Below are 24,480 nucleotides of genomic sequence, written 5' to 3' on the forward strand. Positions count from 1 at the left end.
TACTGTTCCAAGATTCCTACGTGTTTATATTATTGCTTTTTCTAACATAAAAGTTTGCAGTTGTTATGGAAACATATGGGAACATTTGCTGCTAAATTTTAAATGCATTTTCTACCCCTGTTACACACCTGAAATGAAGCCAAAAACTCTCTTTGCTTTACATTAGAGTGAAATTCAAACTGGCCTGGGTGACTATAAATGGTTACTGTTTGTCTTGGCTCCTACCTGTATCAGATTTAGACCGAGGAATCTTAGGGAAGAAATTACATGGGATAAAATGGATATTTCTAAATTACAAGGCCTGCAATTCCAGTGGCTCCAAATATCAGCTTTCTGTTTCATGTCAGCCTGCCAGAAAGAGAAGGGGGGGACGGAGGGGGGCCGGGGGAGGGGGGCTGACAATAACAGATCGACAACATTTACTCTCCAGAACCCAAAGCTTCTTGTTTTGATTACACCGGAGGAGGAGGCTGCAGATCCCAATCAGTTAAGTCTTGTTAGCAAATTAAATGGTTGTAGATTATGATGGCGCGAGACAGGAGTTTTAGCCGCTGGCTCCAACCTGAAATGACAAAAAGTCTAAATTCTTTCGACCCATTTTGTTCTCCCATTTTCCTCTTTGTGCCCCTCACGATTCTCCAGTAATTGTTCCTGATGACTCCTGGCCCGTGTGGAGGTGGGCTTGGAAACGTTCAGCGGGCGGGCTCTCGGAGTGGCCCAGTCACCCCCTTCTCCGCGCCTGAACGCCTCACCCGAGTGACGTCTCCCTGAGCAACGAAACTGGTCGTAAATACCGGTGCAGAAAACCGAGCTCCCTGGCTTGGGAAAGTATCAGATGAGAAGGACAGATGAGAGTGCTTGCCTATGTGAGCACTTGGCTGGGGCTTTAAACCAAGATAAACTGAGTCTCAGAAGAGCTGGGTGTACTCAGCCTTGTTCTGGAACCCAGGCAATCGGGCTCACGCCTGCACCCGGTCCTGTGCCCTGGGTGGTTCTGGTCACTCCGGCTCATTGGTTGAGAATCGAGAGTAAGGTTTCATAGATTAATGCTGTCTCTCCTTTCTGAAAATATAACCGGGCTATTTGCTGAAGGCTTTCACTTGAACTTTCAGGCAAGACTAGACATGGCTTACATGTATTTGAAGTGAAGGAGGGAAAGAATTATTGATGCTTTTCTGAATACAAAAATACGAGAAGTTGCCGAAGGACTTTTCGCCCCATAAACCCTTGTATACAGGGCGTGGCAAAAGCAGGTCGGCAGATGTGAGTGCGGGAACCCGAGTTCATTCTCACGTTGTTATTTATTCGTTACTGCATCACTTCCCATACAAACCGCTCTACACCTGCCTTTGCCCCACCCGGTAGGAAGAAGGGCTACTTGCCTCCTCGTGGTACATATTTGGAGGGTCCTGTAGTGCTAATTGAAAAGTTAAGTCCTCTCCACCCCTTTTTCTTTCCATTTATTCAAATCAAGAACTTCAAGCTCTAAGGAGTACTTGTTCCAGCACACATGTGGCATGCATGCCATGCAAGGCAGCCAAGGGCTCAGAATGTAGTCACAGCAGGGCCCAGCCAGCAGCAAAGGTCAAAGCCCACACAAAACAGGCACCCTCACCACACTGTTACATTCTATATGACAACATGTATGTGTTATTGACCGCATATCTGTTATTCCATGCAGTATTGCGTGTTTTCATGTTTCTCCGCCTTTCTCCTGCTTTAAAGAACAGACATGGTGTCCTCTCTCTTTGGCCATCGGGGTGTAGGAAAATGCAGTGGCTGAACAGGAGGCCCCAGAAGCTCAGTGCCCAGACGCGGGGCCTGGGGTTTGGCCAGTTAAGCCTGTGTGATGGGGGATAAATTCCTGAGCCTTTCTGGGCCTCTGGGACCTGGACTGTAAGATGAAGATGAAGGCAGCCCTCTGGGGTCTCGGGGAGAGTCAACAAGGAAATGGGAGGGAGACACTCTGAACAGCACCAGGCACACAGCAGGGTCCTCCGGCATCGGCTATTCTGATGGCGACCCTCCTCCTCCTCCTCATAATCAACAGCGCACTTCACACCGCAACCCAGGTGTCCAACCCCTCCTGTGTTTAAGGCCTGCGCTTCCTAGACGTTGACGATGGGGTCTGCCATCATGATTTTTAGTGACGAACCACCAACACTTTTATATTTCTAGCATTTTCCTTAAAATCCACTTAAAACTTTTAAAAAATAACTTAAAGACAGACTTATATCTCTGGTTCTCAAAAATATTATTCGAGAACCATGGATCTAAATGCTAGTTATGCTTTTCTAATCTAAAGCAATACACACATACACACACATGTATATACACATATACATGTATGTATATATACAAGTTCTAAAAATGTGTTCATGGGTGTATGACAAAATCACACTGTGGGCCACCAGCAGCATGTCTGTGAGGCCTGGGGAGCCACTGCACTTGGCCATGGCCATTTCCAAAGGACCCGCCTACACCTGGTCAGGGAGACGTTTCAAGTGTGACAGGAACCTACCGCGCAGGCAACACAAAGCCTTGTCCAGGCCCTGAACGCAGGTGACTATAATGAACCGGACTTCACTCCGCACATATGCGGGTCTGAAGCCTCTCTCTGTGCCGAAGAACAGAGCGATGCCCTTCACCAGCCTCAGTTCCTCCTGGTGGGAGCACCGTGTGGGCGGGGGGACTGGGGACGGGCTGAGAGCACCTAGCGAGAGCAAAAGAGGCTCCCCACCCAGCGGTTTCTCCCAATCCCTGCAGCCCCAATTCAGTGAATTCTGACCCCCCGTGCCGCCCCATTCTCATGCGATGCACTTGCTCCGAGAAAAGATGAATTACTTATGGAGAACAAGCTCACACCTCCACAGCCGTGTATCCGCGCTGTATAGAACGGGACATAAAGGTCTGCACTTGCATCATTAGCTTGGCTGTAATAAATGAGATGCTCTCCGTGATGTATAACGCGGTAAAGAAAACACAGCTGTTCGCCCCCGTCAGGAAGCGCGTGGGTGCACTGCACCTGGGGCTGCACGCACTCGGCGAGCCTCGACGGCCGAGAAGCACTATCTGTGGATCATTCACTGTGTCAGAACACAGAGGTACGAACACGAGGTCCTCAGAGCTCCCCTGCTACGGGGAAGACAATAGAGCATTATTATAATCCATTACTGATATTTGCTAAAAAGGGCTGTTCTGTTGTTGGGTTATGAGTGCAAGCTGTACGTACGTTACGGCGGCGTCTGAGTTATTATTACTTCTTTGGGGCACTCTCTTGCTTGCAGGGCGAAGCAGCCCTTCGAGCCTAAGAGGCAGAAAGTAATACTTGCATTTGGGATTAATGTTTTTTTAAATGGATTTGCGATCTGTTCTGTTTATGTTCCCTCTGATCACGCAAGTGTGTCTATGGTGGACATTTATCACCGGAAAAGCCATCGCTAAAATGACGCTGTTAAGGCAGCTCACAACGACACACATGTGAGGCGCTTTGAGGACACACACTGGGTCTCTGGGAAGCCATTGTTGTCCCTTCTCCAAGTGCCTCGGTCGTTCAGAGACTCGCCCCTGTTCACACAAAGTATTTCCATTTCTCAGTAACAAGGCTTTCTGAGGCTGGAAGACAACAGCCCCTCTCCATTTATTAAGACGACTCCCCGCTGTGCGGGGCTGTTCTTTACCTCATAATTAAAATTGCACCTGAACAGGACCATCTGTGAGCATGGATTAAGTTATGACAAAATGGGAATACCCTTTCATTCCCCGCCCCCCCAAACGCCTCTAAACCCCATACATATTTTACGTGATATACCCTCCACACCACATGCTTAAATCAACTTTTATCCCCACCCCCCCAAATAATAAAATTAGTTAGAATAAACATTTTGCTCATCACTGCAACCTTTCAGACATCCATAAAGATCAACCAGTTAATGGATGGCTCTGCAGTTTGCTGCAAGAACGAAGGAACCACCAGCCTCTTCCCTGTTTTCTAGGGCTCTGCCAGTCACGGCAACCCAGAGACATGGTTTGCCACTTAATTTTCCTCTTCCCTTTTCAAATACACTCGTTTTGGAAAAGACATTATTTACACAAAGGGGCTGCCAACACATTGGGTTAGGAGGGATTTGTCTATACAAACTGTTTTACAAGCTAGTGTGATTTAACGAAAATAAAGTCTCTTTGGGAGGTGTTTTGGGTGTTGTTTTTTTTTTGCACAAACTGCAAATCCATAAATGCAGAGGTTATAAACATGGATACAGGCACTTCTTCCAGAGGGTTTTCTGACCTGATGTTAACTTTACGTTAGAAATCCACGTTCTTTCAGAAACGCTGGCCGAGTTTTCGTGGAAGGGTTCCTCCGGTGCAGCCGGGACTGTGACGTCACCACGGCCCCCCTGTAATAACCCTCGTGAAATATTTACAGGGAAATCCAACCACGCAGGCCTAACAGCTGCCTTTCGAGGCAGCAGAGGTTTGGGCTTGCCTTTTTACTTTTTATTAAAGAAATTGTTTTTCTATTCTCCTCTTCTCCAGAAGACCACCCCCCCCCCCCCACTGTGTGGCGAGCAGGGCCCAACCACGCCTCCATGCGCCCACCCGCCCTGCTCTGGGAGATGGAAGGATTGACCGGCCCACAGCACAGTGTCGGGCCCTGGAAGCACAGCTGGATTCCTCCGCGGAGGGGCTGGGAATGAGGCTCAAACTCAGGGGCGGAAGAGGAGAGGTGGTGGTCACTACCCGTACCGCCCCCACCTTTTCCTCCTGAGAATCAAAACCCTTCATCGGATCGAGAACTACCAACGTGTTCGCAGGCACCCTTTTTAAGGTGACAGTGAGCACCGTATACACTTAATTCACTTCTGAAAACTCTCCGAGGCTTTCTCTAAAAAAGGAAAAATAAAAGGCCGGCAAGTTAAAGGCAAAACAAAAAAAACCCCACACGAATATCTGCTCCAAGCAAGAAGCTGTCGACGGGTGGAGCAGACCAGTGTTACGAGGTCAGGAGAGGCAGTGGCCAGGGGGCACTCTGGTCTCTTGCCCAGGGCCCCTGCCTCCATGTTTAAGAGATGCCTCTGAACATCTCTGTGTTTAAGAGAGGGGGGTGGCGGGTGGTGGAGGAGAGTTTTCATTCGGAGTGGACAGGACTTCCATTCTACATCGGAATCCTATCCACACCATCCAGTCTCCAGACGCAATGCACTGATTAGGATGTACATTTGAATCTCAGCGAACGGGTAATTCAGAAACTTCATGCACACCCGCAGGAGACACGCTCCACTTCTTTGAAAACGGAGGCCCCGGTAACCCGGGTCGGCCTCGTCTGCAAGGCTGAAAGTGCTGCCCACTTTGGACAGGTGTGCACATCCCCGCTCACCCCGGTCCCACCTCTGCCTTCACCCTTCCAGGTGAGCTGCCAGGCCCTGCAGACATTCTGTGTTTGCGACGTCTTATCTGAACTCGCCAGAAAACTCACAGACATCCAGGGATCACGCCGGGATCAGGGAAAGCTCAGAAGAACACATCGTTGAGAAAGCCCAGTGCCCCTTGGGGCAAAGATCTCACCGTCCTGGGGGGCCCCCCCTCGCCCCTCAGCGCCAGGCCTCCTTCGCTTTGTGACGTAGCCTGGTGTAAGGGTCTTGGGGGCCCTCGGTACAAAGGCTAGTGCATGTGTAAACACATGCAGAAATTCTCCAAAACACACAGGGAGACGTCACCGGCTGGGGGGCCATCTCCCTGGCTCTCCTGTGCTCTCAACCCACCTGCCAGGCCAGTGCCGTTTAGCGTCCGTCACTCAAACTTGCACTTGGATGCGTGCACGCAGGCGCACGTTCTTGCACACCCTCTCCGACTTCCCCGCTGCATCCCCTTTCCAGTGCAGCAGGAGAGGCCGTGCTGAGCACAGCTCCCAGTCCTCAGAGGCCCCCTCGAAGCTTGTAAGGCAAGCAAAACATGCAGAATTTCAAATGACGGACCCACAGCAGAAAGATCATTTACAGTAACTACACAAACAAGCTAAATGAAAGACTTGTGTTCAGTCATTAAAAATAATAATGCTCCAGCCCCGAGGGCTGAAATGTAAAGCTTATCCTTCGCGTGAGGAAATAGAGGACGGAGTGTGTTTATTATCCCAATAAGATAACCTGCTAATTTATTTAGGAGGCAATTTCCGAGTCCGTTTGTTCACAGTGAAATCTCACGTTATCAGATTATGTGAAAAATAACAACCAAGAATGAAATGCTCCTTCCAGCCGGGGCTTTTGCAAGACGGATCACCAGGTAGGGGGCCCCGCACGGGGCTGCGGGGAGGTATTATCTCAGACGGCGCTGTCCCCTCTCCTCCGGTGGTCTCCCGGACCAAGCCCAGACTGAGGGACAGAGCCGTCTCCCTTGCCCTTTGCAGATGACGCCTCCCATCATGACAAGAGAGAAGAGGAAAGGTCTCTGGCCCTGCCTACCGACAACAAGTCTCTGTAAGGTAATGAATACAGACAGCTTGGGGACCGTCCACCTGCGTGACTGCCGCCTCCTGCCTGCGAAGTGAAATCACCAGGGACTGGCAGAAGGTACTTGTCTGACAGGGCCAGGACAGCCTTTCTCCTCCGTGACAGCCCGGGCCTACCCTCTTAAACTTGACCCACCGTAATTCCTCCACAATGCCGCGGCGAGGCAGCTGACAGGAGCAGCTGCAGCTCCTAAGCGAGATGGATGGAATTTTCATAACTAGTTCCCCAAGTTACATTTTACCTTCAAGATAATTTATGAGCTGCTCTGGAGCCTTGAAGAGACAATATGCTTGCCATAAAATTAACTGTAACAGTCTTGTAGGTTATAATTAACGCTGGGAGGGTAGCACCAACTGGATGAAACACATGGCGTAATTGATGGGGCAACTGGAAATGGAGCAGGCCAGCGATACCACGTGCGCGCCGCCTTAGCAAAGCCGACGCTTTCCCAGGGTTAATGGCAGTCGCCTTCCAGGGCCCGTCTTCCGGACGGGACGAGGCCAGAGCAGGGCAGTCAGGTGGAGGTGTCGCTGCCAATGCCACGGGCACCTGGACGGAGACAGAGGCTGTCGACAGTCTGCAAGGAGAGCCGGGCGAACGAACCGGCAGCCGGGCCAAGCACCTGGCATTCTGCTCACGCGGAGCCCTGAGCACGCCTGTGCTGCAGATGTGACTTCATTTGCTCAGAAAATAGCAGCTTTTTCAGTGGAGACAGAGAGGTGGATGGAAGAAGTCAATCTGAACTCCGAAATGCCCTTCAAAGGCTTATGATGTTTGCCTAGAATACAGTAGAACGGACGCGTTCCAACTTCACGTGGGCGCATCTTAGCATAAAATGAAGGCGGTCCGCTAGACCACAAAGTGCGTTCAACTAAAAAGCATCCGCCTGAGCACCCTGTCCACAGGAGAAAAGGGACCGGGAAGGCTCCGTCAATCACTTCCATCCTCAAAAGCAACGCTCGACTGCCCCCCTTTGTGCACACTTAATAAACAGCCTGATCAAGACCCCAGAACACTGACCATTCCAAACATGCTGGAATCACCCAGCGAACAGTGTGAAGGAGAATGACCTAGTTTGGTTTTTCGACCTGTTCCTTTGGTTTCTTGTCCTGGGACAAGACGCTGGAGATCATTCTGATAAATGAGGCAACAGTGTCCCCTACAGGCCATCAGAGCTGTGCCTTACCCCCTCGTCACCCCCCTTACTTCCTCGATGCAGAGTCAACTTTTATCTACGGTCTGGACTTCACACCACAGAGGAAATCTGTGAAACACTCGGACACTCCAAGGCAGGATACAGTTGCCACTCTTCATGGGCAGTAAACTGTTTCCTAGGTGTAAACATGATGTACAGTGGGTAATTAACGCATCAGAGAGGATATGAATGCCCCCCCCCCCCAGTTTACTCAAATCAGCCTTGACTAACCCGGCCCCCAAATTACCCCACTTAGAGGACTTACAGATTCTTGGGAGCCCCACATTAATGTTCTCATTGGCACCCCAACCTCCCACCTTCCGAAAGATTGTAACCAAGACAAAAGAAATGGCATCGCTATAAAATTGTAACTTCCCTTTAAAGGATTCACCGTAAGGAACATTTACGAAGCAGAAGCTGGAACGTACTTCCTCCTAGAGAGAGAGAGACGCCCCCACAGCCAACACTGTGTGAAACACATTTGGGGACCAGAGGAAAAGGGTATGTACAGAGGCCACCGGCGTGTCCCTGCACTGGGGAGGGTCCCGGAAGGTCTGTAAGTTCTGTACTGAGTGAACACAACACGCGTGTTTACGGGAGCAAGGCCTCGTTACTGCTCCGGCCACACAGCACAGGTCTCCTTGGCTTGAGTTCCGTCTCCAGCACTCATTCGCTGTGCGGCCTCTCCATGCCGCCGTTTCTCGCCATGTGAAATATCTAAACTCTGCCCGGTACTTCGTGAGTTCTCGATCAATGTTGGCAGCTCTTATCATTAAAATCGGTACAAGGACAACGCCAGGAGCAACGCCTGCCCTGCCTGCGGCCGCTGCCCAGTGTCTAACTCAGAGAGCCACACCTTGTCAGAGCCGCAGGCACCTTTGACCTCAAACCGTGTCTTTTCTGGGTGAAGCTGCCGAGATCCAGAGAGTCGGGGACGTGCCTGGAGTCAACAGCCAGCTGGAGCTGGGACTCACTCTGGGGTTCGGGCCATCGTCGGTCAAATCCACATGATGGTGCTTTGCACAGCTCCACCCGGGTTCCTCTCTCTCCCCCCGGTCAGCACTCTGAGACCCACCACGAGGCCGGGGTTTCACATGCAGCCCTCTCTCAGAGCGGGGGCAAGTTTGGGTAGGTGTGGCTGGGCTCACTCTTGACATTTTTGCTTTGACCTGAAGAGGATGGGTCATTTTCACTGAATACCTACTATGTTGCAGGTACTTTCTCTGGGTGTTTGACATGCAACCCCTTCATCAGCCCTATGAGATCAGTTCCCTTACTGTCCCCATCTGGGGACAGTTCCCTTACTGTCCTCATCAAGCAAGTTCCTGATGAGAACACTGCATCCAGGGGACTAAGTAACTAGTCTAGTTACAATCTATCCTCGTAACACGCCTGAAGTTAGAGAAGTGGATCCAAGATTCACGCCCAGGCCACCTGACTCCTGCTCCCATCTTCCGCAGAGAATCTGAACGAAAAAGCCACGCCCCCACCATTTAACAATGAGCACTAGGTCCACCGGAGAGAGCGTAGCCCCCCCAATTGTATCCTATAATAACCCATAACCACCTACGGATTTCTCCCCTATTTTCACTCGGTTTCAGAGACAAAGAGCTACCCACCCTCTGGTCGCCGACACATTTCACGCTGGGGTATGGGAAACTCACATAAGAACATTTCAGGAGAACCTGCCTCTTTCTTTCCTGGAACAGAATTTCTGTAGAATCCTGGCTGCACCTCTTCCACAGCCTCCCTTACACGGTATTGTACCACCTATCGCCCCTACTCAGGTGCTACCCACCTCTACAACCACGTGACCCAGTACCAGGCTGGCCTCCGTAGATGTTTGCCGAATCAGTGTATGACTGACAGATCACCGCCAGCAACTGTAACCACCGCCCCCGAGAACACGCCGTCATCACAATGCCGATGACACGGGCAGCGCTCCCCAGCTTTCTCTCTCGGGAGATATTGATGAATATAGCGTGCATTTCAGACTTCCACCTTAAAGGTGGCATTTTTTTTTTTGAAAAGTCACTGGGTGCCAGGGTGCGCTGGCTAAGGAGACTTGTGCGCTCCCTGAACTGGGGGCCCTCAGAATGCTGAGGTTCCGCAAACAGTGCATCCAGACGACCCACTGGGACTCAAACTGCAAGCGATTATTTTAGGGTGAGGATCAGAAAGGAAAGTTGTGTATTTTGATCTCAGCTAGGTGACCTGGCGTGCTGCTGGAACACAGAACATGGTAACCACATACATTTATTAACGGAAAGTTTTGAGCCCCACCCAGGTGACCCGCTTTTGCCTGTCATTTTGCACCGGATGGCAGCTCTGTGAAAGCAGAGTTTTCACTGGTTTCCTTCCCTGCTGTATCTCCGGTATCTGGGAGAGTGCTTGGCAAATAGCAGGCACTTAATAGTGTTTGTTGAATAAATAAATGAATGGATCGATGTTTTCTCAGAAAGTTTAAGAAGCACCACCTGGAAGAAATGCCAGCACCCAATCACCGTCAGGAACTTGCCGGAAGTGGAGGCTCACTGAAGCTGATGTGCTGATTTTATAAAATAAGATGCGCGCGAGTCCATTGGCTTTTGTCCCCCATAAAACTGTTCAGATAATGACAGTAACAATGGGGATGACATGAACAACACTAGACTCCTTAAGCTGCTGCGTCTCAGATAAAAGGTAACCCTACCTCTAGACTCATTTAATCCTTGTCCTAAATTTACACAGTGTTTCGATTCCTGCACATTTATGAGGAGGTTTTATGGAGTTATCCGGTTTTATGGAGACATAGAGGACACCCGTCTGCGAAGGGCAGCGGAAGGCAGAGACGGCAACTATTAAAGGAGATGGAGCAGATGCGTCGCAAAAGAAAGAGGCTGGCACCTCCCTGCTTATCCCTGGGATGGCCTTCACCTGCTCCCCGTGCCTGTCCTGACCCACCAACAACGACAGCCAGGCGCAATGGGCAGCTCCTGAACCAGCTCCTGGCCACCTCCGCCAGAAGCAGCAGCTACTCTCTGTGGCGTGAGGGACGGCATTTGGGACGTTCAGATGACTCAGTCACATGTTGTCCCAGGGGATAATTCTGTCAGTCGCATCGCCCCATTGCCCACTCTCAAGGCTGGTGGGTCCCCTTTTTGTGATGACAGCTCCCTAGCATGGGCCCACATGCCAAGTCCCCAAGGCTGGGGCACATCACTGCACTGACATCACTGAAGCCACAACAGGACATCAGTGGGTAACCAGCCAAGAGCACCTGCCCAGAGCAGGTGAAATGCAGACTTCAAGTCACACTGAGCCTCAGTTTTGCCCTTCCTGGTCAGAAACCCAAGTTCCAAGGAATGGTCCGAGGGAAGCCCTGGCTCTCCAACCCTAACCTCTCCTTTCCTTATGCAGTTAGTTCTCAGTTCCAGGAAGGGCTGGGGATCAGGAATGGCTGGCTCAGGGAGAGACCACATTAACAGCCGTCTCCTTTTCATAAGGTCTGACCAACTAAGTTCCCCTGAAGAGGGGCCCATGGCTAAGCCGTCTTTCAGTTTCCGACAGTGCCTCACACAAAACAGAGTACCAATTGGCACGCTAGCCTTTTGTGTTCTTACTAACCTTCTCCGCCTTCCTCCTCAGTAACCTACAAATTATTTCATCATCGAGGCCGTTTCATGCCCATCTTGATATTTCTCACAGCATCTAGCAGTTACTTATACCTACTAAGCACTCAGAGGCTAACAGTTCATTGCTAAACTGGACTGGACCAACTTGTCAGTTTTAAATACACATACCCAGCCCCTCCAGGAAGCGAAAGGAGAAACCAGACATCCGTGGAGAAAACCTTAGAACCCAAGTTGATCCACACAAGTGATTTGCACAAACTGTTCCATCTGTGGTACCCAGCTCTGACTTCTGAAGCTGATTCCCTTAGAAAAGCAAACCCTACTCGTTACAAGATCTGGTTTATGACAACTAGATTTCAGAGCCTTAAAAAGAGATCCCAGAGTAGATTCATCCTGGAGGTAGGAGGCGAGGGCTGGGGTGTGGAGAACGGAGGATGGTCAGTAATAAGATGTCTGGTTTACATGTCCAGAAAAAAGTGCTCACCTGGCAGCGCTTTGTGTCGCCGGAGCCCAGTGCGGGGAAGACACACACACTGCGCCATCTCAGTCCAGAGAGTTACTGTCAACAGCAGTGAGTAGTTCTAAAAGCTTTTCTAAGATGCTGCCACATGCATTTCTTCAAACGGTTCTCAGCACCATTTTCAGGCTCCTTAGACCCAGATAAAGTTGTCTACACAGGAATTAGACAAGTCAATCCAGTCAATAAGCCCAGTACAAGTTGGCCGAGTTTGGAAATCTAGTATAAAACGAATGGGAGGGTGCTCAACATGATTAGTCATCAGGGAAATGCGAATCAAAACCACACTGATACCCCTAGGGTGTCTGTAGTTTTTAAAAAAGTAATAAGTGTCAGCGAGGTTGTGGAACAGGGGACCTTGGGGTCCACCGGGAGGAATGTCCAATGGCGTGGCAGGTGCGGACGCCAGTCTGGAAGCCCCTGAAAAGCAGGACACAGAGTCGCCCTACAACTCAGCAACTCCATTCTGGGGTATACACTCAAAGGAACCAAAACCTGCCACTCAAAAACCGATGAGTGTGCATAGCAGCATTATTCACAACTGCCAAAAGATAGACCCAACCTACAGTTCCATCAACTGATCAACAAAATGTGGTACATCCATACAGTGGCATATTATTGGCTAAATCCAAAGGAATAGAACACTGACATGCTACATCACAGATGACCTCTACAAACAATACGCACCATGAAAGAAACCAGATATAAAAGGCCACACGCTGTATGTTCCTATACAGAATGTTCATCATTTAACATGTTCAGAACAGGCAAACCTCCGGAGACAGAAAGCCAAGGAGAGGCTGCCAGGGTCTGTGGGGAGGAGGGACATCGGGAGCGGCTTCACGTCTGGGTGATGGGAACACTCTGGGGGCGGATGATGCTGATGGCGGCACCATGCCGTGAACGTCCTAAACAGATCGTCCTGTAGTTTAAAATGATGATGTTTACGTTATGCGAAATTTTATTTTATGTGAGCTCTCTCTCTGTTTTTTAAAAAAGGTTTTATTTATTTATTTATTTTCAGAGAAAGGGGGAAAGAAGGAAGAAAGAAAGGGAGAGAAACATCGATGTGAGAGAGAGACATTCATGGGTTGCCCCTCTCGTGCTCCGATTGGTGGACCTGACTCATACCCTGGGCGTGTGCCCTGACCGGGAATCGAACTGGCAACGTTTTGCTTTGTGGGCTAACACCCAAGCGAGCCACAGTGAGCAGGCTGAACTATGTCTCAATTAAAAAAAAAAAAAACCCTGATGACCTGGTTTGTGTCTTATTTTTTTTAATTTCGTACCTTCCTCAGCATAAATTTAAGGGCACTGTTTTAAAGTTAAAAAGCACAGTTAGCTCTATCTCTCTGCATTATCCATCACCTGGCTTTCTGCTCAGTTGCAAATCCCCATGGATACACAGGAAATCAAAAGCAGAGGTGAATGCTAACTCAGGACGATGTTTAGGAGCTCTTTATTTCAATTTTAAAAATAGTTATGGTCTGGGCAAGGCTTGTATTCGGTAGACAATGCAGGGCAAGATATAGGCTTTCAACGGGCCGGCGATTCTCACCTTCAGAGACGTCCACGGTTCCACACTGTCCTGAGTGGGCTAGAGCGACTGGTCCCCATCACCCTCCTTTCTGCTGCCCCTGAAGCCTCTTTCTAGGATCTAAGGTCCATTCTCAACCCTGGACACATTTTTAAATTGGCCGCTGAGCACATCCTCTCGGGTAGCATTTTGTACCAGCTAGGCATACGAAACACACCAAAAATGCTTGTTACGTAAAATCGTTGTTGCTTCGGAATGAAGAGTCATGGGCGGTGCCAGCTGCCTCTGCAGACGACAGTAGAGCTCTGGGAACGCCAACGTCACCGGGCAGAAACCAGGACACCAGAAGCTGGAAGAGGGCTTTAAACCGAATCCTCTTCCCCATTAACAGTCGGCAAACAGTTAGCTCATGACCTACCCATTGTTGGTACTAATTAGCATCGCCAGGACGCCTCTTTGAAAAAGGGAGCAAGAAGCGAACAGGTCTACTCAATGCAGGCAGGTGCTGTCTCCTTACTCTCCCAGAAAATCAGCCAAGTGGTAGTAAAAGTAAAACACTGTGCCAGAGTCACACGTGTATGTTCAGTGTCAAAAAACACAGAACCCTCAGTGGGCAGTTGTGGAAGCGGATCACACAGACCCTGTAAAGGCTTTTCTCTAACATGCGACTTGCCCACATTCTCCAAACGGAACAAGCGGGCAGAAATAAAAACACTTGTCTCTCATCCCCAGACATTCGAGGTAAAGGAAGCCCACTCCTTTCCTTAAACTGGCCATGAACGGTGACTCCGGAATGCACACGCCCTCAAAATTGTCAGCAACCCAGGAAGGACGCGAGGGATTTGTGTAAGAGAAACAAAGGCGCTGACTTTTACTCCCTTTCACGCGGGAGAAGGGTTTGGGCGCCGGCACTGAACTGTACCTTTTCTTTAGTGCACTTTTCAAATGATAATTTCTCCCACTGTCACCATTAAATCTTAATCCATCCCAGCTCCTTGCATGGGTCACTGAGTCTGTATGTACTGCTGTTATTTTAAAGTGTTTCCCCTTGGTAGGGAGCGAGGAGGAGAAAAGATGTTGAGAGCCAGATGGGCCTCTTCACAGTTCATTTATCAAACCTAATGCGCTGGGCTCCACCCTCCTCTCGCTCACTATTGCGGTTAAACTTCCATATAATTTGGTAATCATTTTCATTATCAGAGAGGGACCCTAAACAGCCTTCGCCGAGACAGCCAGTCCTCCCAGCTGCTCTTTCGCCGCCTTTTCCTCCAGTAGGCCCGCAGAACCTCCGACTTTATTAGCTGCAGACTGACCTTTGGGCTGCGGGGGTCGAGAAGGGGTCAGAGCAGAGGGCTTGCCCAGTTCTTTAAAAGCTATCGCAAGCTGTCCATCAGGCGGAGTGGGCTGGATAAACAAAGCCGAGTCTCCAGAAATTCTGGGCCGCCTCTGTTAACACTTACCCTGCATTCAGCTCCGGGGAAGCGGGCCGGCGGCCCTAATAAGCCTATTTGGAGAGGGTTGTTTATGGGATTACCCGGCTTGGCGAGGGAAACCCACGGCGCTCCAACGGGCCTCTGAAACCGAGGGGTTGCGTGACACTGTGACAAACCCGGTTACCCCGAGTCACGCGGAATTGACACTTTCCTCCAGAAGCTAAATTACAGGGAACATATGCTTTCAGTTTAGGAGACTTCAGCGAGTTGTCCCCAAACAATGGCTTGGCTCCTGGCCTGAGAGAGACACACAGTTTTTTCTATTTAAAAAAATGTTTATTGACTGTATTGGGGAAACACTGGTTGATAAAATAATATAGGTTTTGGGTGTGCGATTCTATAACCCATCATCTCTATATGGTACTGTGTGTTTAGCACCCCGAGCTATCTCCTTCCAGCACCATCTACCCCTCCATACCCTCACCTGCTTCTCCCCACTTTCCCACTGGTGATCACCGTAAATATTTTAAAAACAAGTCACAAGTCTCGCTTCAAAGTCTCCCCAGTACTGTTATCACAAATGAACCTGCTGACAGGGGGAGGTGGGAACCTTGATCCCAGCCGACTTGGACTGAAGTTGCTGCCAGCAGCGAAGTCTCGGTCGACCTAAATTTCTTGAAGTCGGACTATTCATAACGCACTCTCTAATGTGCAATAGAAGGTAATTACCGTCATCTGCATTTAACTTTCAGAGGAAAAAATTTCTATTATCTAATCTAACTGATCCCCTGGTAGCTTTGATGAAAGTAAAATACTGCAACCCACTGCTTGGCCTTTGGCGAGCGCTAATTATTTTCTGTCAAAGCACATTTCTCCTCGTGCGATTCCAACGCACACAACAGGCGGCTCTGGAACGCAGGCTGCGTGGGGAGCGAGGCAGTGGGTGCTTTGTAACGTGCTCCACTGCGGCCCCACGAGGCCACGCCCAACCCCTGGCTGCCTGACACGGCTTTAAGGAGCAGAAGAAAGCCATGTGAGAACAGTGTGTTTACACCGGTCGTGTGGGTGAGTCTTTGAGCTAGGTCCCAGGGATGGGAAACATCCAGTAGGGGGGCAAAGACAGGGCAGGGGGGCCCAGGATGAGGGTGAGTTACCCCTCTGAGGACACTTTTCCTTCCGAGCTCTGCAGACAGCGCGCTCTTGAAATGTCCTTCCAGGGGTTCGATTTTAAGGAAGGCCTGCGGTATGTCATTGGGTCAGTCGGCTCTTTCTCCCTCCACCCCTCCCACGAAGGACTGGAAAAGTTTTGTTTCAGATGCCAGACGACACCGACTTCAACACTGGCTCCAGCCCCTGACGGGGCCGGAGAGACTGAGACCAGACCCTTTCTAAACAGGCCACACCGTGGGATGATTTGGTGTATCAGGCAATTCCTGTTCCCAAGCCAAAGGCACTCGGCAGAAGACCTCCCCCCATCTCCACCTTCGGTCTCTGAGCTGCACTGTCTTCGGAGGTGTGGGAGGTGGTGGGAGCAAGGGTACAGGGCAATTCTCTCTCGCTCCCCTTTTCCCGTTTAATAAGAATCACTGGGGGCAGAGCTATAAAAGGTCAAACCCAGAGAGAGGAGTCTCTTCCACGTCCCCACACCGATACTGCGTTATTTAACGCAACCTGCCTACTCTCCTGACTACACACACTTACACTGTAACACAAGGAAAATTTAAAATGTAATTAGTGACATTTAAATGGGAAACGCAATGACTGCGGTTGAAAACTGTTACTTACTCTGACCACACAGCCAAAAAGCAGGCAAAGGGGAGAACATCCCTGGGAATGTTAAAATGATTGTTTCAAGGCAAGTCTGAATGCAGAGATAATACACGTATTCGGAAACAAACGTCACTGATACCCAATCACGAGGGACAGTCCATCCTCTTTACCGTCTCCTGTCCTTGGAAAAATGCTCTTCTCCAGCCTTGTTCAGACAAATCTATTTTTATGATAATGGTTACTAGTAAAGCCATCAATTATTGCAAATTCTGTTGCATGGACTCATTTGGCGAATATTACAGCTATCAATAAATGCTCCTGACTCCCAAGCACATGGAATTTTTAAGCATCAAATAGGACCCGGAGACAAGGTGCAGCCTAATCTTCCCAATTCCTCCCCCTCCTGCTCAGAGACACACCATATTTCAACAATTTTTTACAAACTACAGCCCTGGAGGCTAACCCTAACCCGTGGGGGAAGTCGTTCCAGCTGTCCATCCATCACTTGTTTGCCAAATCAGGGCAGGGCACCGTGATAGGCAGCATGCAAGAATCGATGCTGTAAAAACTGGTGATTTGCACAAACTTCCCACCAGCGACGGCTTTGCCACCACGGGAAAGCCCGTGTGCCAAGAAACTAGGCAGAAGCCAACCTGATTCCGACTTGGTCAATTCTAAAAGGGGGTTGACAGACGGCTTCCAAGCAACCCAGACGTCTGCCCCCCACCCCCCCCAAACTGCAACACTGATCTTTTTAGGCCATTGATTCAAAGGGTTCTTTGGCCTCAGGTACTTATATTGAATTCGGCTCAAGGTGCTAGCGTTCATGCTAAATGTCATACTCGGGGCTGAATCACATGCACATCCAGAGGACACCACGGATCGTCGCAATGCAGCCTGAGCAGGAGAGGCTCACTTCGGCTGAAGACAGAGATAAAAACTGGCTCATTCTTCAAGGCCCCTCAAGTGAGACAGAGGACACCAGCTGCAAGGAAGGGCTGCGCCAGGCAAGCAGAGCCCTTGTTTTTCAGGGACGACAGCGGCCACTCGCGGACTCACCTGGAGCGCCACTCCCTCCGCAGGCTCTGACGTGTGCTGAGCGAGCCCAGGATGGCGGTCAGGGTCTCGTTCCTGAGTACCGTGGGGACCCCCTCTCTTCGAACTTCACGAAGCACCGCATTTGTCTAGAAGAAATGATCCCCCCAAAAGAGAAAGGAAGGGTGAAAAATTAATAATGCCAAAAAAGCCCATAAACAAATAAAGACAGTAAATCAATAGCTTTTTTATTACGGTTCTCCTGCTAACAAATCAATACAGTAAATGATGGTCAAAAATGGCCAGCATATATTCCGCATTGATTAGTGTACATGGTACAAGGTAAACTCCAAAGCCCCATTGCCTTGAGTAACACACCAGCATCCTTTGTGTTCTTGCCCTGATTTTCTCAGCGCACCAATGACTTTTTTTTTTTCCCTGGGAATTGCCTACCAAGAGCTATTATTAGAAATGATTTTCACGTACACTTCGCTGTGAGGTGTTTGTTTTGCCTCTTAAAAAAGAGCCACTTCCGACTTTCTCTCTCTCTACTTCCTGCCCACCCCCCAACTGAGGCTCTCCGCACTGCCTCTCGTATTTGAAACCTCAATTTCTATTCCCAGCCACACCGGCAACTTTTGTTGTTGTCGTTCACTTATTTTCCTTGCTTTTTGCAAACCAAGATCCTGCAAAGAAAGAAATAAGAGTGCAGTAATGAAAAAGTATTATAGCTCAGTGAACAGCTTGCCAGTTTTGAAAATCTACTATGTAGTTCCAAGAATAGGTACAGGGATTCTTATGCTCTTAAGACTTATAATTTTGGGGAGGATCACTTATTCCACGGCCATGACTGTGATCCTTGAAAAAATTAGGCTCACAGATGAGCACAAAAACACTCAAGCTCCTGCCTCGAATTGGGAAATGTCAGATGCTGCTCTTAGAGGCAGGTGGCTTCCAAAACACATCACATCCTGCTAACAAGTAGCATTACATCAGAGGTCAAATTTGAAACTGTCATTTCGTCTGTAGCTCACCCTAGCATAGTCTTTTTGTATGCATGTATTTTAAACATGCAAACTGATGTCACTTTATAAAAACAGTCAAAAAGACAATGGAAAATACCCTATTGCTACTAAAAATTGGAGTGGGCAACAGCCTTTCAAGTTTTAATCGTAGAACTTCTCATCGCATGTAACTGGAGTAGAAACCTTTAGGACTTACAGATGTTGCTTTTCATGAGAGGTTGGCATGGCTTCTTGGGAGCTGCTACAACCCAAGCAATTGCTACAAGGACTGAAATGGTCACTTTGTTCTAGTCACTCAACGTGTTCCTTATCTGAGCCCCACGCCTCCTTGCTTCAGTCAAAGGGCACGCCCATGATTTGGTTCTCGTGTAACTCGAAATACTGCTTCCGGGTTCCTCTGTTGCATTTTACAGGGCGCACCGAATCTCCTCCTAACCAGCTTGGGAAGAGGGGCAGGGAGCAGTTTCTGCTCCGGCTGCCTTCCACCCACAGCCGGCCCCCTTTCCTGGAACAGCACCCAGACCTCCAGGTGGGGTAATCTTTCATCGTGCGTCATCTAAGAGGGCTGTCAGCCAAAGTGTACCGCTCTCCTCATCAAGGACGGGGCCCAGGCCAACCCAATTCTCTTCTCCGGGACTTCAGACACACAAGAAGAACGACAAAGAACGGGGAAAAGTCAGGAGGCATTTTATCAATTTCCTTAGTTCCTGACACCCATGGTCCTCCAAGTATTCCTGGTTTCCTGAATTTTCCGAGTCCAGATCATTTTCTCCTCTTTCCATACCTTGAGTTGTGCAATATTCTCTCCCATTAAAGTCTCACTTTGGTTAAATTCACCAGAATCTGTTTCTGTTGCTTACAATCAAACAGGAAACAGTATCTCCTTGTGAAAGATCCGAGATAACCTGACCAGCATTACCCAGGGAAAGCACCCTGACGGCTGCCTCTGGGGCCCAGAAGGACGCCCACCCAGCCGGGCGATCCAGGAGTTTCCAGAGCAACAACCTTTCAGTTCCCCAGCACTGGGGGTGGGGGCGGAGCTTAATTTCTCCAGGCTATTCCACCGCATGAAGCCCGGGATCCAAATGGCTAAAGCAGGGGGTGTAAACTCAAATATCCACGAGGGCCAGGAAGGCGGCTTGAAGGGGTGGAGCAGAGAAGAGCACACGCCGTCCGCAAGGGCGGCCACTATTTCGCAGCAGCCCGCTCTGCCGGTCACCGAAGCTCATTCAGCGGTGCAGGATTCATGAATTTTTTTTCAAAACAGACATGAAATTTGTTTGTTTGTTTAATGTGAAAATCTCTGGTTTTTCAAATGCTGGAAACTAATTTTTTGACTTGTTTTAAATATCACGTGGGCCAAACTAGAAACACCCAGTGGCTGGACAGAACTCAGGCGGCTGCCGGTGTGCGACTTCCGGTGTAAAGAACGTCCAGTTTCAGAGCGGTCGCGGCCCTTGGGGGTGTGTTAACCACAGTCCCGGGTTGCGTCTTGTCTGTGACACCCTGCGTGATGCACTGACAATTGAAAGGGACCTCAAAAAGCCACACAGTCTATCACTATGTCTGCAGGTACATAGTATATTCCCCCAAATGCAAAAACGCTTCCAAGAGAAGACAAACCACGCATCTAGATGGTTCCAAAGACAGGGGGAAAATGAAACTATTTCTCAGTTTGACGGTATTACAGTAACTTCTTACTGGGCCCTGGAATCACCAGGGGTATCACGCTGTGAATTATCTCACTGTCTAACCGCTATGCTGCACACCTGAAACTAATATAAAGTAACACCGAATGTGAGCTGAAATTGCAAAACAAAAAGTAAAAATAAAAATGTCATTCACCTCTTCTTTGCCTCTCACAACACTTAAATTTTCCTGGAGGCTGTGTCTTCCATGAACAGCCTCAAAGAGGGGAAGGAGGCTGAAGAAACAAAGTTTCATGAGGACAAGGCACCTTGTCCGTTTACTTCACCACCGTGTCCCCACTACTTGCCGAACGAACATTTGTCAACTCAATGAATAAAGAAGGCATTTAAGAAACAAGTATTGCAAAACAAAAACAAAAAAAAACCAAACCAGCAATGAGAAACTATTCTCTTTTCAGAAATTGTCGTGATATAAACATATAAACCCATAAAATATTGTAGGTGAACTAACAGACAGGTACTTTACCAAAGATCTCTCTTTGCCTCTGGAAAGGATTCACTCTGTGGTCTTTTTAAATAACCAGATCCCCTAGTTCAGACTTCCCCAAACTCCAGTCATTCTGGCACATTCTCATAATTCTTGCCATCTTTGTGTATAACACATACACTATTTAATAGTTTTCTTTAGATTGACCCAACTTTTAAACTATAACATGAATTCACTTCAGAAGAAAAATGCAAAACTTGTGGCACTTGTCATAAATGAGCAGATAACCACAGAAATAACACATTAGAAACAGAGGTGTGTGTGTATTTATGTCATTGTGGACAGACGTTAGTGCTTGCTGACGGCTGGGGGACCGCTGCCGCCCCATCTGTAAAAGAGGACACGGACACGTGATGGACAGTGCTAGGGACACGTCAGTCTAATGAGGGACTGAGGGAGCAGCTGAGAGGGAACCACATTCTTACCATGTGGTCCCCATGGAGGGTACAGCCCTGGAGCGCCCCCAGCCTCTCCCCGAGTAACACCCGTGGTCCACACCCTGCTCTGGATGCACTGCCCTATTGCAATGGTCTTTAAACTCTTCACGGATAAACCTCTTTTCTCCCCAAATGTATTCTTACACAGGACTTCACATAAGAAAAACAAAACTGGAGCAGTTCTCCTTGAAGTTGGTATGGGGCACCTAGAGGCTCTCCCTGTCAAAAGGAGTCTCTTCAAAACCCCAAGGAACCATGGCACACAATTCGCCAGCCCCAAGCCAAGAGTGTTTACGTAGCATGTGAGTGTTTGGAAGTGCAGGCGTTGTTAATGGGAACACAAAATTATGCCATTCCGGCAAATGGTTTGGCAGCTTCTTGCAAAAGGCACAGAGACGCTTAACATGGGACCCTGAAATCCCATTTCTAGGGGTTTATCTAAAGACACAAAGAGCGTATGTTCACACAAAAGTATGCACACCAATGTTTACAGCATCTTTATTCATAAGCACCCAAAACTGAAAACAGCTGGAATGTCCTTCAGAAGGTAAGTGGACAAACACATGGCAGCCTGTCCACACAACAGAGTACTGACTGCCCGGCAGTGCAAAGGGACAAGTACTGTCGGTGCGACCCCTCAATGGACGTCCAAGGCTGTACACCAAGTGCAAAGGTGAAAGAAACCCTGAGTGACCCCATCGGTCTGACCTTCTGGGGAAGGCCACTTACAGGAACAGAGAGACAATCGGCACTGGCCAAGGGTCAGGGTGGATGAGTGTGATCGCAGTAGGGGCAGCACGAGGGCGCTTTGGGGGGGATGGAACCCCTCTGTGTGCTGTCCACTGGGGTGACAACATGGCTTTGTCCCATGTGTTAAAACTCACAAACTGTTTGTCCCCAAACAGTCTATGTGACTGTATGAAAAGTCTATGCAATGTGCTTTTTTAAAACTCATTTTCATCACATTGTTAGGACAAGAATGAATGTAGAGAACACACCTGCATATAAAAATATTTCATAATTAAATAGTTACTAAAAAACAGGAAGAATTATATCTGGATGACATCACAAAACAAAATCTCTTACAATATAAATACTTTGAACTACTGGGAAAGGATGGGTGAACTTAGATTGAGTGTTCAGACCCCAAAATACAGTATTTTGTGGGATTCAGAGTGAAGAGGAGTCACTGCCCAAAGGGACATTTCAGAGTGCCAAAGAGCATTCTTTTTACAAGTATTTACAGTGGGGTTTTGCTCCCTAATACAGCGTTGGTTCCTCGAGGGCTGCCTTTGCACAGGAAATGTTAATAGGTCATTTTCCCATCAGTAGCAACACAGAACTGTCTTCACACAAGCAGCAGCTTTTAAACAGTATCCTATTACCAAAAACACATTCTTCTACTTCTCCCCTCCAACTGTAGGGAAAGGAAACTACAGAGTTGGCATTCGTGGTCTGGAGCTTGAATCCATCTCACTGCAATTCCTTTTCAACAGCCGTGGATGGAAACGCTGGCCTATCAGGAAAAGACTGAGAGTATTGGTAAGGGGGCTGGCTGTTCAAACCCCAGTGGCCACCCCCTGGCTGCAGGCCACTCCCACAGCAGCAGCGTGGAAGGGACAGCAGGGCCTGTCCACGGGGGCTCGAGGGGCGACTGCCCAGTACAGATGCCCCTCTGACTGTCATTGTTCGGTTTCTTCTTGAACTCACTCAGCAACCTCAGTGCGAGGTGGTGCTATTTTGTCCAAAGGATTCCTGAAATGTCTATCACTTTAAACAAAAGCCTCCAAAAGGAAATCAGGCTACCGCTGAACAGTGCCAGTCAGGAAGAGCCTGTGCCGGGACCCCCAGGCATCTCCCTCTGCAACCCCCCCCCCCGTGGTAATAAATCTGTGTCCTTTGAGGGCAGGTTCATTTTCAGAGCCGGTCCGGCTTTTGCGCAATGCTTCTCTGTGAGTCGATGCCTCTCTCACTGGGGCCACCACGCCCACGCCTGTTCTGTCCTTCTTGGTCTCCTATGGGTCCCTCATTCTAGGGCCCTCTACTGCGGCTAGCTCAGAGCTACCCTCTCGGTTTGCCTCTCGTCCCTTCTGCTCTCTCTCTGGGTGACCTCCCCTTCCAATGGCTTTAGGGGACCCTGTGGACTAATGCCACCTACATGTCTATCTTTAAACAGACTCTCCACTGAGCTCTAGCCCCAGAGAGCCAACGACTGCCTATCTTTTCTTGCACATATAACTCAGACGTGGCGTCTTCACTGGGCCATTTTGAACTGACCATCTTTGCTCTCCCATCTCTTTCCTCTTGGTCAACCCACTCCATCTCCTGTGTTTTCCCAGAGGGGCAGATAACAATGCCTTCCTCCCAACTAGACCGCCAGGAATCATCCTGGGCTCCTCCCTTCGCCCTCCCTGCACTCCCTAGACTTGAACGTGAAGTCCTGTCATTCCCTCCCTTCAGTGGAGCTCAGACTTATCCTGTCCCCATTGCCAGAGGTCGTGCAGGCCCACCTCCCTCCTGGACCATGAAATAGGGTCCAAAATCACATCTGCGTCAGCCTCGCCCCTTTGGTGAGTTGTTCTCTTGGAAGAATGGTGTTTTAAGGCACAAGTCTGAGCATGTTCATTCCCTTCCAGTTCAAGGCCAGCATGACAGATGGCAATGGCTTTAAGCTGCCTTTGTGACGACCTGGCCTTTCCAGGAAGAACCTCTGGGTCAAAGGGCCTCAGCCTCCAGAACCCAGTGAACCCGGATCACCTCCGTTCATCTGCGCTTCAGTTATTGGTATTTGAGGGACCCCCAGACACTAATAATTTTGTGAAAAGGCCAAATTCCTTAACCTGATCCAAGAAACTCTTCTTTCTCTAGGCCCTGCTGACCTCTTAAATTTTATCTCCTACCATCTTCCATTCCATGTAAAACTAATTGTAGTTCCCCAAAAACCCATGGCTGCCCTACGCTATATATTTACTGGTACTTGTACCTGGCTGCATAACTTAGCAGTAACTACAAATTCTTTAAGAAACATCTCAAGTAACACCTCCCCTGTGGAGTCTCCCATGAACCACATCCTGGCACTAAATGAAGCAGAGGTGGCCAGCCCTTCCAAAGTAGCCCTGAGTACCGTACAAACCATGTCCTATTCCACTGCACCTATTTATCTGCTAGATGTGGCCTCCTCCAGTGCGAGGGCTCTATAGAACAGGCAGGGTCCA

At 49.1% G+C, this 24,480-nt stretch overlaps 1 protein-coding gene across 1 annotated transcript in view; it reads right to left on the reverse strand.

The window, feature by feature from the left end:
- The window catches only part of FTO (FTO alpha-ketoglutarate dependent dioxygenase), a 311,228-nt gene that overhangs the window by 126,828 nt on the left and 159,920 nt on the right, over nucleotides 1-24,480 (reverse strand). The window contains exon 8 of the mRNA XM_037141548.2: nucleotides 17,632-17,756. Coding sequence (XP_036997443.2) covers nucleotides 17,632-17,756 — 125 coding nt within the window. The remainder of the gene's footprint in view (nucleotides 1-17,631; nucleotides 17,757-24,480) is intronic.

Source organism: Artibeus jamaicensis, unplaced genomic scaffold, assembly GCF_021234435.1.
Source record: "Artibeus jamaicensis isolate MK-2021 breed Jamaican fruit bat unplaced genomic scaffold, CSHL_Jam_final contig_3152, whole genome shotgun sequence".
Taxonomy (NCBI): domain Eukaryota; kingdom Metazoa; phylum Chordata; class Mammalia; order Chiroptera; family Phyllostomidae; genus Artibeus; species Artibeus jamaicensis.